The sequence below is a fragment of the Arachis hypogaea genome, chromosome 10 (genome assembly GCF_003086295.3).
Source record: "Arachis hypogaea cultivar Tifrunner chromosome 10, arahy.Tifrunner.gnm2.J5K5, whole genome shotgun sequence".
Taxonomy (NCBI): domain Eukaryota; kingdom Viridiplantae; phylum Streptophyta; class Magnoliopsida; order Fabales; family Fabaceae; genus Arachis; species Arachis hypogaea.
This window is the reverse complement of record NC_092045.1, coordinates 72,983,985-73,000,756: the sequence shown is the minus strand read 5'-3', so window position 1 is coordinate 73,000,756 and position 16,772 is coordinate 72,983,985. Positions and strand designations below refer to the sequence as shown.

General features: G+C 41.5%; 2 protein-coding genes across 2 annotated transcripts; both read right to left on the bottom strand.

Moving 5' to 3' along the window:
* Positions 1 to 10,878: 10,878 nt before the first annotated feature.
* LOC140175665 (putative F-box protein At1g67623) lies at positions 10,879 to 11,592 on the bottom strand. Its single transcript, XM_072204198.1, has one exon. It carries the CDS (start codon positions 11,590 to 11,592, stop codon positions 10,879 to 10,881), a length of 714 nt encoding a protein of 237 aa, XP_072060299.1.
* A 1,018-nt stretch (positions 11,593 to 12,610) lies between these two features.
* LOC112717622 (uncharacterized) lies at positions 12,611 to 13,468 on the bottom strand. The gene has a single exon (XM_025769603.1). It carries the CDS (start codon positions 13,466 to 13,468, stop codon positions 12,611 to 12,613), a length of 858 nt encoding a protein of 285 aa, XP_025625388.1.
* Positions 13,469 to 16,772: the final 3,304 nt, after the last annotated feature.

Below are 16,772 nucleotides of genomic sequence, written 5' to 3'. Positions count from 1 at the left end.
CCCCTTTTGGGCGTTTAACGCCCAGCCAGGTGCCCTGGCTGGCGTTAAACGCCAGAATTCCTTTATCACTGGGCGTTTTTCTGAACGCCCAGGATGCTGCACACCTGGCGTTAAATGCCCAGAATGGTGCCCATTCTGGCATTTAATGCCCAAAATGGCACCATTCCTGGCATTAAACGCCCAGAATGATACCCATTCTGGCGTTTAACGCCCAAAATGCCCCTTACTGGCGTTTTTTCGCCAGTAAGCTCTTTTTCTCTACTTTTTTGAGCTGAATCCTTCTGTAACTCTGTGAATTCCTTTATTTTTGACACTTGCCTTTATAAAAACAAAACATATAACCTCCTAATGACTGGGTTGCCTCCCAGCAAGCGCTTCTTTACTGTCTTTAGCTGGACTTTTACTGAGAATCACTCAAGTCTCAGTTTTGAGCATTCTTGCTCAAAATTGCCTTCAAGATAATGCTTGATTCTCTGTCCATTAACAATGAACTTTTTGTCAGAATCAACATCCTGAAGCTCAACATATCCATATGGTGATACTCCTGTAATCAGATACGGACCCCTCCACCGGGATTTGAGTTTTCCTGGAAACAGTCTGAGCCTAGAGTTGAAGAGCAGAACTTTTTGTCCTAGCTCAAAGACTCTGGTTGACAACTTCTTGTCATGCCATTTCTTTGCCTTTTCCTTATAAATTTTTGCATTTTCAAAGGCATTGAGTCTGAACTCCTCTAGCTCATTTAGCTGGAGTAATCTTTTTTCACCAGCTAACTGAGCATCCATGTTCAAGAATCTGGTTGCCCAGTAGGCTTTATGTTCCAGTTCCACGGGCAGATGACAGGCCTTCCCATACACCAGTTGGTATGGAGAGGTTCCTATAGGAGTCTTGAATGCTGTTCTGTATGCCCACAGAGCATCATCCAAGCTCTTTGCCCAATCCTTTCTCCGGGCTATCACAGTCCGTTCCAGGATTCTTTTTAGCTCTCTGTTAGAGACCTCAGCTTGCCCATTTGTCTGTGGATGATACGGAGTTGCCACTTTATGGCTAATTCCATATCTAACCATAGCAGAGTATAGCTGTCTATTGCAGAAATGGGTGCCCCCGTCACTGATTAGTACTCTGGGAACACCAAATCTGCTGAAGATGTGTTTCTGGAGGAATTTTATCACGGTCTTGGTATCATTAGTGGGTGTAGCAATTGCTTCTACCCACTTAGATACATAGTCCACTGCCACCAGAATGTAAGTGTTTGAGTATGATGGTGGGAATGGCCCCATGAAGTCAATTCCCCATACATCAAACAATTCTATATCTAATATCCCTTGTTGAGGCATGGCATATCCGTGAGGCAAGTTACCAGCTCTTTGGCAACTATCACAGTTACGCACAAACTCTCGGGAATCTTTATAGAGAGTAGGCCAGTAGAAGCCACATTGGAGGACTTTAGTGGCTGTTCGCTCACTTCCAAAATGTCCTCCATACTGTGATCCATGGCAGTGCCATAGGATCCTTTGTGCTTCTTCTCTGGGTACACATCTGCGGATCATTCCGTCTGCACATCTCTTAAAGAGATATGGTTCATCCCAGAGGTAGTACTTGGCATCTGAAATTAATTTCTTTCTTTGCACTCTGCTGTACTCCTGGGGTATGAACCTCACAGCTTTGTAGTTTGCAATATTTGCAAACCATGGAGCTTCCTGAATGGCAAAGAGTTGCTCATCTGGGAAAGTCTTAGAGATCTCAGTAGAAGGGAGGGACGCCCCAGCTACTGGTTCTATCCGGGACAGATGATCTGCTACTTGGTTCTCTGTCCCTTTTCTGTCTCTTATTTCTATATCAAACTCTTGCAGAAGCAACACCCATCTGATAAGCCTGGGTTTTGAATCCTGCTTTGAGAGTAAGTATTTAAGAGCAGCATGGTCAGTGTACACAACTACTTTGGATCCCACTAGATAGGATCTAAACTTGTCAATGGCATAGACCACTGCAAGTAACTCTTTTTCTGTGGTTGTGTAATTCTTCTGTGCGTCATTTAGAACACGGCTGGCATAATAAATGACGTGCAGAAGCTTGTTATGCCTCTGTCCCAACACTGCACCAATGGCATGGTCACTGGCATCACACATTAATTCAAATGGCAATGCCCAATCTGGTGCAGAGATAACTGGTGCTGTGACCAGCTTAGCTTTCAGGGTCTCAAACGCCTGCAGACACTGTGTGTCAAACACAAATGGTGTGTCAGCAGCTAGCAGGTTACTCAAAGGTTTTGTAATTTTTGAAAAATCCTTTATAAACCTTCTGTAGAATCCTGCATGCCCCAGAAAGCTTCTGATTGCCTTAACATTGGCAGGTGGTGGTAATTTTTCGATTACTTCTACCTTTGCCTTATCCACCTCTATTTCCCTGCTTGAAATCTTGTGCCCAAGGACAATTCCTTCAGTCACCATAAAGTGACATTTCTCCCAGTTTAAAACCAGGTTAGTCTCTTGGCACCTTTTCAGGACAAGTGCTAGGTGATTAAGACAGGAGCTGAATGAGTCTCCATATACTGAGAAGTCATCCATGAAGACTTCTAGAAATTTCTCTACCATATCTGAGAAGATAGAGAGCATGCACCTCTGAAAGGTTGCAGGTGCATTGCACAGACCAAAAGGCATCCTTCTGTAGGCAAACACGCCAGAAGGGCAAGTAAATGCTGTTTTCTCTTGGTCCTGAGGGTCTACTGCAATTTGGTTGTAGCCTGAATAGCCATCCAAAAAGCAGTAATAATCATGACCAGCTAGTCTTTCTAGCATTTGGTCTATGAATGGTAAAGGAAAATGATCCTTTCTGGTGACTGTATTGAGCCTTCTGTAGTCAATACACATGCGCCACCCTGTGACTGTCCTTGTAGGAACCAATTCATTTTTTTCATTATGAACCACTGTCATGCCTCCCTTTTTGGGAACAACTTGGACAGGGCTCACCCAGGGGCTATCAGAAATAGGATAAATAATCCCAGCCTCTAGTAATTTAGTGACCTCTTTCTGCACCACCTCCTTCATGGCTGGATTTAGCCTCCTTTGTGGTTGAACCACTGGTTTGGCATTATCCTCCAACAGGATCTTGTGCATGCATCTAGATGGGCTAATGCCCTTGAGATCACTTATGGACCACCCAAGAGCTGTCTTGTGTGTCCTTAGCACTTGAATCAGTGCTTCCTCTTCCTGTGGATTTAAAGCAGAGCTTATAATCACTGGAAAAGTGTCACCCTCTCCCAGAAACGCATACTTCAGGGATGGTGGTAGTGGTTTGAGTTCAGGTTTGGGAGGCTTATCCTCCTCCTGAGGAATTTTCGAAAATTCCTTTGTTTCCACTGATTCTTCTTGATCAGGTTGAGCATCTTTGAAGATGTCCTCAAGCTCTGATTCTAGGCTTTCAGTCATATTGATCTCTTCTACCAGAGAGTCAATAATGTCAGCGCCCATGCAGTCATTTGGTGTGTCTGGATGCTACATAGCTTTGACAGCATTCAACTTGAACTCATCCTCATTGACTCTCAGGGTTACTTCCCCTTTTTGTACATCAATGAGAGTTCGTCCAGTTGCTAGGAAAGGTCTTCCTAGAATGAGAGTTGCACTCTTGTGCTCCTCCATTTCCAGCACCACAAAGTCCGTTGGAAAGGCGAATGGCCCAACCTTGACAATCATATCCTCTATTATGCCTGATGGATATTTAATGGAGCCATCAGCAAGTTGGAGGCATATCCGGGTTGGTTTGACTTCTCCAGTCAACCCAAGCTTTCTGATAGTGGATGCAGGTATTAGATTGATGCTTGTTCCAAGATCACATAGGGCTGTCTTGGTGCAAGCACCCTCTAATGTGCATGGTATCATAAAGCTTCCTGGATCTTGAAGCTTTTCTGGTAAGCTCTTTAATATGACTGCACTGCATTCTTCAGTGAGAAACACTTTTTCAGTTTCTCTCCAATCCTTCTTATGACTTAAGATTTCTTTCATGAACTTAGCATAAGAAGGTATTTGCTCAAGTGCCTCTGTAAACAGAATCTTTATTTCAAGAGTCCTTAGATAGTCTGCAAAGCGGGCAAATTGCTTATCCTGCTCCGCTTGGCGGAGTTTCTGAGGATAAGGCATCTTGGCTTTATATTCTTCAACCTTAGATGCTGCAGGTTTATTCCTTATAGAAGTGGTTGAAGAAGCCTTGTTAGAGGGATTACTGTCAGCACTCTCAAGTGTCTGATCATCCCTTGGCGTATGAACGCCAGGATTGGGTGGAAAATGGGCGTTTAACGCCAACTTTTCCCCCTTTTCTGGCGTTTGAACGCCAGAACTGGGCAAGGAATGGGCGTTCAACGCCAGCTTCCCTTCCCTTTCTGGCGTTTGAACGCCAATAACGTTCCTCTCTGGGCTCTTACTGTCCTCAGAGGGATTTTGAACAGTGGTTTGGTTATCCTCTGTCAATTGTTCCTTGTTTGGCTTTTTGCTCTTTTGAGCAGTGTTATTCAGTGTCTTCCCACTCCTCAGTTGAACTGCTTGACATTCTTCTGTTATCTGTTTAGATATTTGCTGTTTTGCTTGATTCAACTGCAGTTCTATGCTCTTGTTAGCAACTTTAGTTTCATGGAGCATCTCTTTAAAGTCTGCTAACTGTTCTGTTATCAGGAGCAATTGTTGATTAAGCTCAATTATCTGTTCTTGAGGATTAGGGTCAGTGACTACTGCCATGACTTCCTCTTTTGGAGAGAACTCATTGCTAGAGTACAAATATTGGTTTCTAGCAACAGTGTCTATAAGCTCTTGAGCTTCTTCAATTGTCTTCCTCATGTGTATAGATCCACCAACTGAGTGGTCTAAAGACATCTGAGCTTTTTCTGTAAGCCCATAGTAGAAGATGTCTAACTGTACCCACTCTGAAAACATTTCAGAGGGGCATTTTCTTAGCATACCTCTATACCTCTCCCAGGCATTATAAAGGGATTCATTATCCTCTTGTTTAAAGCCTTGGATGTCTAGCCTTAGCTGTGTCATCCGCTTTGGAGGGTAAAAGTGATTCAGGAATTTGTCTGATAATTGTTTCCATGTCTTTATGCTTGCTGTAGGTTGGTTATTTAACCACCTTTTAGCTTGATCTTTTACAGCAAATGGAAACAGTAATAGTCTGTAGACATCCTGATCCACTTCTTTATCATGTACTGTGTCAGCAATTTGTAAAAACTGTGCCAGAAACTCAGTAGGTTCTTCCTGTGGAAGACCGGAATACTGGCAATTTTGCTGCACTATGATAATGAGTTGAGGATTTAGCTCAAAGCTTCTTGCTTTGATGGGAGGTGTACATATGCTACTCCCATATGCAACTGTAATGGGGTTAGCATATGACCCCAGAGTCCTTCTGGACTGATCAATTCCACTTAGGTCCATAATGGAGAAAGGGAAATGATATGGATTGCAAATAGATAAAATATTTTGTTGTTTTTTTTTTTTTTGAATTAAACGAAAAAAAATAAAATAAAATAAAAGGAAATTAAGATAAAAATTCGAAAATCAAAAAGAAAATAAGATCAAAGCAAATTGAGAACTGAATCAATTAGTTAATTAAAAAGATTTTGAAAAGAGCAATTAAAAAGATATGATTGAAAAATTTTTATGAAAAAGATTTGATTTTTGAAAAGAGGAAAGAGAAAAACAACAAAATGACACCAAACTTAAAACTTTTAGAAAATCAAACACTAATTTTCGAAAATTTTTAAGGGAAAAACACAAATAGGACACCAAACTTAGAATTTTTATAGATCAAAAAGAGACTAAGGACATGCAAAATCGAAAAACTAAAAGAAAAGTAAAAGCATGCAATTGACACCAAACTTAAAATATGAAACTAGACTCAACTAAAAGACTCTAAACCAACAAAAACAAAACAGTCCTAATCTAAGCAACAAGATAAGCCGTCAGTTGTCCAAACTCGAACAATCCCCGGCAACGGCGCCAAAAACTTGGTGCACGAAATTGCAATCACACTTTTGCAACTCCGCACAACTAACCAGCAAGTGCACTGGGTCGTCCAAGTAATACCTTGCGTGAGCAAGGGTCGATCCCACGGAGATTGTCGGCTTGAAGCAAGCTATGGTTATCTTGTAAATCTTAGTCAGGATATCAGAAATTATCAGGATTGATTGTGAAAAGCAAAAGAACATGAAATGGTTACTTGTTTTGCAGTAATGGGGAATAGGTTGAGGTTTTGGAGATGCTCTGTCTTCCGAATCTCTGCTTTCCTACTGTCTTCTTCTTCAAGCATGCAAGACTCCTTCCATGGCAAGCTGTATGTAGGGTTTCACCGTTGTCAATGGCTACCTCCCATCCTCTCAGTGAAAATGTTCATATGCTCTGTCACAGCATGGCTAATCATCTGTCGGTTCTCGATCAGGCCGGAATAGAATCCAGTGATTCTTTTGCGTCTGTCACTAACGCCCCGCCTTCAGGAGTTTGAAGCTCGTCACAGTCATTCAATCATTGAATCCTACTCAGAATACCACAGACAAGGTTTAGACGTTCCGGATTCTCTTGAATGCCGCCATCAGTTCTAGCTTATACCACGAAGATTCCGGTTAAAGAATCCAAGAGATAACTACTTAATCTAAGGTAGAACGGAGGTGGTTGTCAGGCACGCGTTCATAGTTGAGAATGATGATGATTCTCACGGATCATCACATTCATCCGGGTTAAGAACAAGTATTATCTTAGAATGGAAGCAAGCATGATTGAATGAGAAACAGTAGTAATTGCATTAATCCATCAAGACACAGCAGAGCTCCTCACCCCCAACCATGGGGTTTAGAGACTCATGCCGTGGAAGATACACAAAGAAACGTGTAGAGTGTCATGAGGTCCAGATACAATGTCAAATGATCCTATTAATAGTAAACTAGTAGCCTAGGGTGTACAGAGATGAGTAAATGACTTAAAAATCCACTTCCGGGCCCACTTGGTGTGTGCTTGGGTTGAGCAATGAAGCATTTTCGTGTAGAGACCTTTTCTGGAGTTAAACGCCAGCTTTCATGCCAGTTTGGGCGTTTAACTCCAAGTTTCATGCCAGTTCCAGCGTTAAACGCTGGAAATATTGAGGCCGAATTGCCACGCCGGTTTGGGCCATCAAATATTGGGCAAAGTATGGACTATCATATATTGCTGGAAAGCCCAGGATGTCTACTTTCCAACGCCATTGAGAGCGCGCCAATTGGGCTTCTGTAGCTCTAGAAAATCCACTTCGAGTGCAGGGAGGTCAGAATCCAACAGCATCTGCAGTCATTTTCAGTCTCTGAATCAGATTTTTGCTCAGGTCCCTCAATTTCAGCCAGAAAATACCTGAAATCACAGAAAAACACACAAACTCATAGTAAAGTCCAGAAAAGTGAATTTTAACTAAAAACTAATAAAAATATACTAAAAACTAACTAGATCATACTAAAAACATACTAAAAACAATGCCAAAATGCGTACAAATTATCCGCTCATCAAGGTGCTTTGAGATTGGTCACCCAGAGCTTCTGTTTCGGGAGGTGCTGCGAGAGCTCTACATACAATGTAACCACGCCATCGCATGGAAAATGCTGCAGGATGCAGCAAGCAATGGCTTGGACGCTGCCAAGTACGCATTTTCAATGGAGTTTCTTATCCGAAAGGACGACAACGAGGGCAAAAAAATGGTATGGAACTATTTTGCGCGATCGAAGCGGGTGGTTTACTCCCCGCATGTTACTCGAGTTGCTTTCTAGTTCTCACAATTTTTTGGTCGGATGAAGTCCAATTGCTGAAAAAGGGAGAAGAACATAGGGTCTGTGACTTCACTAGATGCTTGACCTGAGGCCACATGGGTCTTCTTTATGACTACCGCCAAAGGGCGGCAGAGCATGGCTCCATCCACGGTGTTGGAGGCGTTGACCATATTCCTTGCATCCACTGTCGCACCGACTACAAGGTAGAACGATACGTAGACATACCAAGGGTTTAGGATTGTCAGGCATATTGTGGTTGACAGATCAACACTGGGTTTAGGATTGACATATAATTAAATATTATATTGTTTATCGTATAATGAATGCTATGTTTTTTATATATCCATGATGTAAATATTTGACAGCGATTTATATTAACTAGCCGATTACTCGTTTATAAATCCCAACAAATAACAGGCAAACCGTGTCTTGGTTAAATCGATACTTATATATATTGATCAGATACCATAACACAAAAAGAGAAAAAGAAAAAACTGGAAAACCCCAAACGACGAGACAACATGATAAAGAAAGTTAGACTTTTATAAATCTATTATATTAAGTGGACATCACATTTTGCAAGATTTTTCTCGAGTTCACTATATTATTAATTACGAGTTTCATGACCGGAAAGCCATGTGTGAGGCGAGGGAAACTGAATCGGCACGCTCCTAAATCGATGTGAGTGTGGCTGACTTGGTGTAGAAGCAGGATACACAACCGATGCGACACTATCGCAAACGGCACCAGGTGGCTATAAAGACACCTTAAACAACAGCCATTGACAATACTACTTGGAGCCTTTATGTTGTTCCTTCCTTATACATAATTGCCCATTCAACTATCGTATCAGGCATTCATTATAAGGATAGGAAATGGAGCGTCCAACATGCACCGCCAAACTTCCCCACGATGTTTGGACTTTAATTTCCACGAGGACCGTTGTACAATCTGTCAGGGACTTGTGCAGTCTCAGGATGTCGTGCACCCCTGCACGCAATGCAGGGGATGAGGATTTCGTATATCGATGCGCCTCGATTCCAATTTCTGACCAATGGTGGTGGAATGTGAGTTCGATACACCAAAGGGACTTCTTAGCGCAATGCAGGTAGAGCGGGCACCTGGAAGTTCTGTTTTGGGCTGTTGTGTCTGACCTTTTCCTTGGTGAGTGTCGCTTTACGGAGATGGAATCGATGCACGCTGTCACAGCCCAGGGCCATTCGGCTGCCCAGTACACAATATCAATGATGCTAATGCTAGGTGACGACGCCGAGGCAAAAAAAAAGGCTTGGAAATATTTCGTGGGCTTGAGGCGGCCGGTGCCCTAACAATCTGTAAATTGGTGTTCCGAAGCGTTATCCAAGGGTCGTGGACACACCTGCGTCACGTGCCAGTGCTAAACGGAGAGAATCTAATCTGTGTTTCGCAGGCATGTCCAAGCCGTGGAAACATGGGTGTCATTTACCACCATCAATGCTACGGAAGAGGGTGGCACATAAACGATAGTGATGGAGGTGCTGCTCGTGTTATGTGCGTGAATTGTCGAGCAAACTATGAGTTGATCCTGTTTGTCCACCTCTTTGACTGATACGATTGGATTGGGTTCACCTTATTCTTTTGGTTATCTAATATATGTATCATGTAAGGATTTTGCTATTATGTAACTCGTGTTGCTATCATTCTATTTATGTGTTTTGTCGTTTCATATTAAAAATTTTATTTATAAAAAAAATTTCCCCCCGTTAATGACCTCCCATTCGGTGACTCCCCATTGCTTCTGCAAGTAAATCATCTTTGTATAAACTCACCGTCAGTCCCGTCTGTCACGTTATTAATAGTAGTACACAACCCTTCAGCCCTTCTTGTCTACTCTAACGTCACATAGCCAAGATTTGCATTTATTGCTACTTCTGCGCAATCAACACAGCACATATTTTTCTGTATCTTTTCTACGTTTACCGATAAAACCACCAGGGGCATTATTATCTTCATTTTTCAAGGAATAACAGACATACATTATTTAAACATATTAAAGTATAGTAATTTATTTATTTTAAAGTAAAATTTTGATTAAAAAATTTAAACAAAGTAATCAAAATAAAGAAATACGAAACAACTTTATATCAATGCACAAGTAAGTCCATCATAACCATTCGTCAGTTCTAATAATTCGTTCCTTCTTCTCTAACCTCTCTGCCGGGAGAAAAATCCTTGCTTGAAGGGCCTTCGTCGTCAAGAAAACCTCCCCGTCTTCGTCCGAGAAAATATCGCACGAATCCCTCAACGACCACGCCGTTAGTCCCGAAGACCTCACGGAACTTCCGACCACAGATCTGATCGACACCCTCCGTTGGAAGGAAAGGTTTTTTAGGGATAGACTTCAAACAACAGAAGCATAACTAAGGCAGGCGAGGCTAGAGAGTATTACCACCAAGGTCAGGGCGAGGGCAATGGAGCATCAACTGGAGGAAGGTCGCCGGTTGCAAGAGAAGTTGTGCATGGAGCTGGAACAGCATCAAATGACCATTCGCCAACTAGATGACAAAGCAAACGAATTGAAGGCAGAAATTGCCGATCTTCGTCAAAGGGAACAGCAAGAGATGGCACCGTGGCGTGAAGTGGAAGACAGGCTCGAGGTTGTGGAGATCAAGCTAGGGTTACTGGTCCGCCAATTGTATAATCAAGCTCTGCTAACCGCACACGGCTCTAACGACCAGGAGACCGCCGGGCAGAATGAAGACGATGTTGGGGATATATGACATACAGCTTCTATGTTTCAAATCTTTATATGCTTTGTTTCTTTAGCCGTCCTTTTGATGTTCTGTAATCCCTGCCTAAAACTCAGTTTTTTTAATTATATCTAATTTTGCAGCATTTGAATTTCTCTGTTTTTTCTTTCTCTTTCCGGGTGAAGCTATGAAATAATGCGTGAACAAAAATGCGAATTAATTATGTTAATTTATTGGATCAAACTGCCATTTTTTCAACCAAGAAATAGATTGTTAACAAATCATCAGTTTCTAACCACTGTTTTGGCAGATTGCATAAAGATAACCCTACAACAGTTCATTCGAAGGCAGATTAATAAGGGTGATAAACAACCACGTTCACTAAAATCTAAACATCTCCAAGAAAACCATGACCTCGTAATCTGCCAGGCAGTGCACACATGAGACACGGGACACATCATTCACACCAGCCATGGTGCCACGGATAGTACAAGTGGTGGACCGACAAGCCACGGCATGTCCCGGATCCGATGATCTCTCATCAACACATTGCTCCCAGAAAATGTCCGCGAAGAACTCCTTACACCTTTCAAGCTTTCTAGAAGTACGGATAAACTCTAACATTTCAACAACCCTTTGCACTTCTTCTTCATCTTCGTGATCACACAGTAGCAACATGGCAGACAGGTAACCTGCTTCGACGCTACCCTCCGTCGAGGCACTAGAAAGCAGTTCCATCCCAATGCCACGGCGGGCAATCCAGAAATACTCCGTCAACCCCTGTCGGAGTATAGCATCCGTATTTTCTGCTTCAACGCAGTGATCGATGAACCTTCTTTCTGGCCGGTCAAGGTAAAATAAAAAGGACACTATCGGTATAACCTGCATCGTCGCATGTTGGTACACAGCTTCGGAACTCGCTAATTCCAGAAAAACCTTGTAACTCGCCTGCATGTTGAACAGATCATGAATCAAATTCGATGCAACCTTAGTGGCAATCCTCACCCATATATCCCGAAGAAGAAGATTCAGTGGATATTCATGCTCGACGGACACGTTCCTTTCCTTTCTGTTTGTCTTGGAAGATCCAGCCATTTGCAAGGGCTTGGCAGAGGCTGGAGGGGGGTTGTTGGGGGATTATCGGAAATTATTAATAGGAGAAATGATCGCCAATTAAGAGATGGAATGTAAGCTTTTATATATTATTATTATCATCTAAACTTATGGGTTATCGCAATAATACCAATTTCCAAAAGGTATGTATCCTCAACTGTAAAATTTATCTTCTTTCCTATAAAAATTAATATATATATATATATATATATATATATATATATATATATATATATATATATTATATACTGGCATTAATTAATTATTACGGCTTAGCGCGTCAGACGTTTCGTTGCCTAACATTATGGATAATACGGATAATTAATACATTTACTATATGTACTTATATCGATATTTATGTATACGTATACAAGTAGAAGTGTCTTTCTTCTGCCAAACGGCAGTGGGCACTCTCGTTTTCATTTTCCAATTTGCCTCGATTTTTGGAAATCGAAAACGTTAACGACGTTTTCGTTGTTTGCAATTTTATTTAAGCTCATCGATAACAGTTAATATTACGAAACATTAGATAAAAAAATTAAATACATGCCGTAATAGTGTAGATTAAGGATTTTTAACCCGATTAAAAAACCGTAAATGGTCAAATTAAATTAAATTAGCGAATTAAATGATAATTTTTTTTAATTTGCAATTAATTGCATTCAATTTAATATATTGATTGACAGAACAAACCTTTTTTTTCTATCTAAGTGGGTGCAAGTACACCCCTAGTCCTGACCCTGGTATCCCTGCACCCCTACTTCTGAACCTACTTCCGCGTGAAGTACATGCTTACTCCTGAACGTGGGGTCTGCGTCCCAGTACACCTCTGCTACTTTGTTAGAGTTCTTCCATTTACTTTTCTAGTTCTGAGCATCCAGGCGAGGAAAAAATCCTAAACCATATTCCACCATCAAGCTTAACCAATTCAAACTAAGATCTATCCACGCACGAAAATAGAAACACAATAAAAATAAAAATATATTTAACATCAAGATAATCATGCATAAATTCTTAACAAGAGTGGAGATAATGCTTCATACGGTAATACCAGATACGAGAACCCTAAACAACAAACTTGGAAAACACAAACCCCAAAATAGACATTTTTATTCGGATGCAAAAACTCCCGGAACACTAGAACCTCATAATCGGCCAGGCACTGCACACACGAGACGCGGGACAAATCTTCCACATAACCCATGGTGCTTCTGGTGCGGTAACTGGTGGACTGACAAACCTCGGGCAGTCTAGGATCCAATGGCTTAACCTCCACCCACGGACCCGCGAATACCTGCATGAAGACCTCTCTGCACCTTTCGAACGCCCCAGAATCACGTACAATCTCAAAAAATTCAAGTCCCTTTCGCATGTGCTCTTCGTCTTCCTTGGCAAGAGACAATAGCAGCATCGCACACATGTAACAGGCTTCCAAGTCGCCCTCAGTTGCAGCCATAGTCAGAGTATCTATTCCACCGATGGAGTGACCAATCCAGACGAATTCAGTCATCCCCACCCAGAGTATGGCAGCCGGATTTCCTGCCTCCACGCAGCATTCTATGAACCTCTGTTCAGGTCGGCCATAGTAGTATAAAAAGAACGCAATCGGCAACTCTAACATCGACGCCTCCTTGTAAACATCGTCGGACCTTGCTGCACCAAGAAACACCTTGCAAGTCGCCTGCATGTTGAACAGATCCTTAATCGAATAAGACGCAACCTTCGTGGCAATCCTGACCCATATGTCGTGAGGAAGAAGATTTAGCAGACATTCGTACTCAACGGATACGGTCCCTTTCTTTCTGACCTTCTTGGCTGCGTTCCTTTTCTTTCTGTTCTTCATGGAACCTCCAGCCATTTTGCAAGCAACTTAGGCCAGGGGTTTTGGAAAATATCAAGACGACACACGAGTACCAGCGATACGTTTTGTGCTCTTATTATATCCTTTTTTTGTTGTTAAAATGGTTCAGTACCTCGTACGTTTCTTTATCGATTATTCTGGAAAAGATAAGATAATTAATTAATAGGGGACGAACGAAATACTCATTTTCATTTATTTATTTTTCTAGGAATCTGAAACAAAGACAAGCTTAACTCAAATGCTTTGGTTTTACAACGCAAGAATTTAATGTTGACTGTTCGATTTTTGTGTTATATTCATGTCAACTTTAGTTGCTTACTTTAATTACTCACTGAATAAATGTTATCTTTTCTTTTTTTTTCCATCGAAATAGTTTAAATTAATGTTTTATTTTTCTAAAAATAAACCCCCATTATTGACACATTAGTTATGAAAAAAAGGATACCAAGCAACTTTCTACCTACCTCATAATATATATATATATATAATATATATGTACGTGCCCGTTATTGACAACCCCAAACCCTACTAAGTACTAACCCTTCTTCAGTTATTCTCTACCGTAACTCCTTCTCTCCACTCTCTGTCTATCCTTCTCCCTCTCCTTATTACTGCCACACTCCACTGCTCTTTCCGCCGTCTACCACACTACCACAGTCATCTCTGCACACGGCTTCCACTTCGCACTCTCGGTGTAACTTCAGAAGGAAGATTCGACGTCTATCGCCTGAAAATGACCCACCCGGAGGACAACCGTCGTCACCGGAACAAAAATTGTTGCTTTAAGGGTCGTCGTAGTCTGCCATATGTCGTCTTCTTCTCCCGAGAAAATGTCGCAGGAATCCGTCACCGACCACGCCATTAGTCCCGACGACCTTGCAAAACTCTCAATCGACGCTTTTATCAACATCATCCGTGTGGATGAAAAGTCCGCAGATTATGAGCTCGTTGAGGCCGCACTGGTCAAGAGGGAGGAGATTTTGAAGGATAGACTTGTAACGACCGAAGCAGAACTGAGGCAGGCGAAGATGGAGATGTTTGCCGCCAAGTTCGTTTTCGAGGCAAAGAAGGATGAATTGGAGGAAGAGGAGAAGGAAAGGCAACGGCTAAAAAAGGAGTTGAAAATAGCGCAGCGAAAGAATGACGTGATCCTTCACCAATTGGACGTCAAAGCAAAAGAATTGATGGTAGAAATCGCCAATCGCCGTGAACAGGAACAGTTGGAGGCTCTACTGTGGCGTGACATGGAACGCAGGATCGATGTTTTGGAGGAAAAGAAAAAGTTTTTGCTCCGTCGGGGTCGTCATCCAGCCGGGCAGAATGAAGACGGGGCCGGAGTTATTTGACCTGCTGCACATGCTTGATATCTTAATGTCATGTTTTCCATCGAGGCCTGTATGATCCTTTTATTTCCTTTGTTTGTTCTGTCTCCCGTTTGATCTTCTGTAGTGGAACCTAAACTATGATAATATAATTATTTCTACTTTCATCTGTCTGTTCTTAATTTCAAAAGTCATGTGACCTATTGACACACAATTAGGAATTTATGTTATGATGGAGCCAAGTACCATTTCCAAATCGTGATTTCGGACCATTTATGCAATTATTTACGTGTGCATTATCAAAGACGTGTTTGTCGATTTATCCTTCCTTGCAGATTGGTATTACTCCACAGGCAGCACATTTGATTGTCACGAATGTTTACAGGTTCCTTCTGATTTAAGGTCACATACCGTCATTTTACACTAGATAATAAAACAAAGGAATGTAGACATAGTATCATTTTTATGATTATGATATCCTAATATTATATGAAATTATAGGAAATAAACATCTTTCAAATTAGATTGCTTGGATGAACAAAGAATACGAAGCCATTGATCGAAACAAAATTCAAATTACTTCTCTCTCATGTTATAAGAAAACATTTAGTGCAATTACATAATCAAAACTCCTCAAAATATGAAAGCAAATTTTGTTCTTTAAAGGACAAGTATTCAATCTCTCAACCGGTTATATTATATGAATACAATCCCGTGGTTCAATTGGAACATAGATGGATGTTCATTATTTAATGTTTGTATAGATTTTATACACCATCGTCAATTATCATTGCATATACAAAAATTATCTCGTACCCATTTTTTACCTGACCTCTTTCGACACTCCCTATTGCCTATCCAAGTTACCAGTTTTGTATAAATTCACTGTCACGGTCTTGGTACCCAACCCCAGAAAAAAAACTTTCGATGGTTTAAAAGGTTGATTGACTAAACAGTCTTCTGTCCATTCAAACGTCACTTCAATAGTGCAAAGTTCAGATCATATCCCACTCAAGATACGCATTAATTGCGTCGTCTGTGCCATCCACATAATTATGATAAAGTAATTGATCAAACTGACAGTTTTTTAACAAAAATAAAATAAAATAAAATAAAATAAAATACACCATCAGTACGCATAGCAATTAGCAAGGGGTTAATGAAGGGGTTAATGAAGGATCATAACAAACCGGCATTTGCTAGCCATTGTATTGGTGGATTACATAAAGATAAACCCACTACAGTACAGTCGGGGGCGGATTAACAAGATAATTAAACAGTCACGTTCATTCAGATGCAAACATTTCTAATAAGAGCACAATGGCATCATTGAAAACGCCCCTGAAGAACTTGCTGCAGCTCTCGAGCTTCCTAGAAATACGGATAACTTCCATCATTTGAACACCCCTTTTCACTTCTTCCTCGTCTTCGTGATCAAACATTAGCAACATAGCACACAGGTAACCTGCTTCGACGTTGCCCTCTGTTGAGGCCCTAGCAAGCAGTTCCATCCCTTTGTCACGGCGGCCAAACCGGAGATACTCCACGAACCCATGTCGGAGTATAGCATCCACATTTCCTACTTCCACGCAGCGATCAAGGAATCTCCTTTCAGGCCCGTCGAGGTGAAGTAAAAAGTGCGCTAACGGTTTATACGACATCGTCGCATGCTTGTATACAGCGTCTGAACTCGCCGCACCCAGGAACTCCTTACACGTCGCTTGCATGTTGAACAGATCCTCAATCGAATTCGATGCAACCATCACAGCAATACTCGACCATATTTCACGAGGAAGAAGATTCAGCGGACATTCGTGCTGAACGAATACGCCCACTTTTTTTCTGTCCTTCTGGGAACTTCCAGCCATTTGCAAGGACTTCGTGGAGGGATTATTGGAGATTATAAAGAGGATATACGAACTTGTAACTGACCTTTTTAATATACTTTTTAATATGCTGCCGTTGGTGGGTGGGGGAAA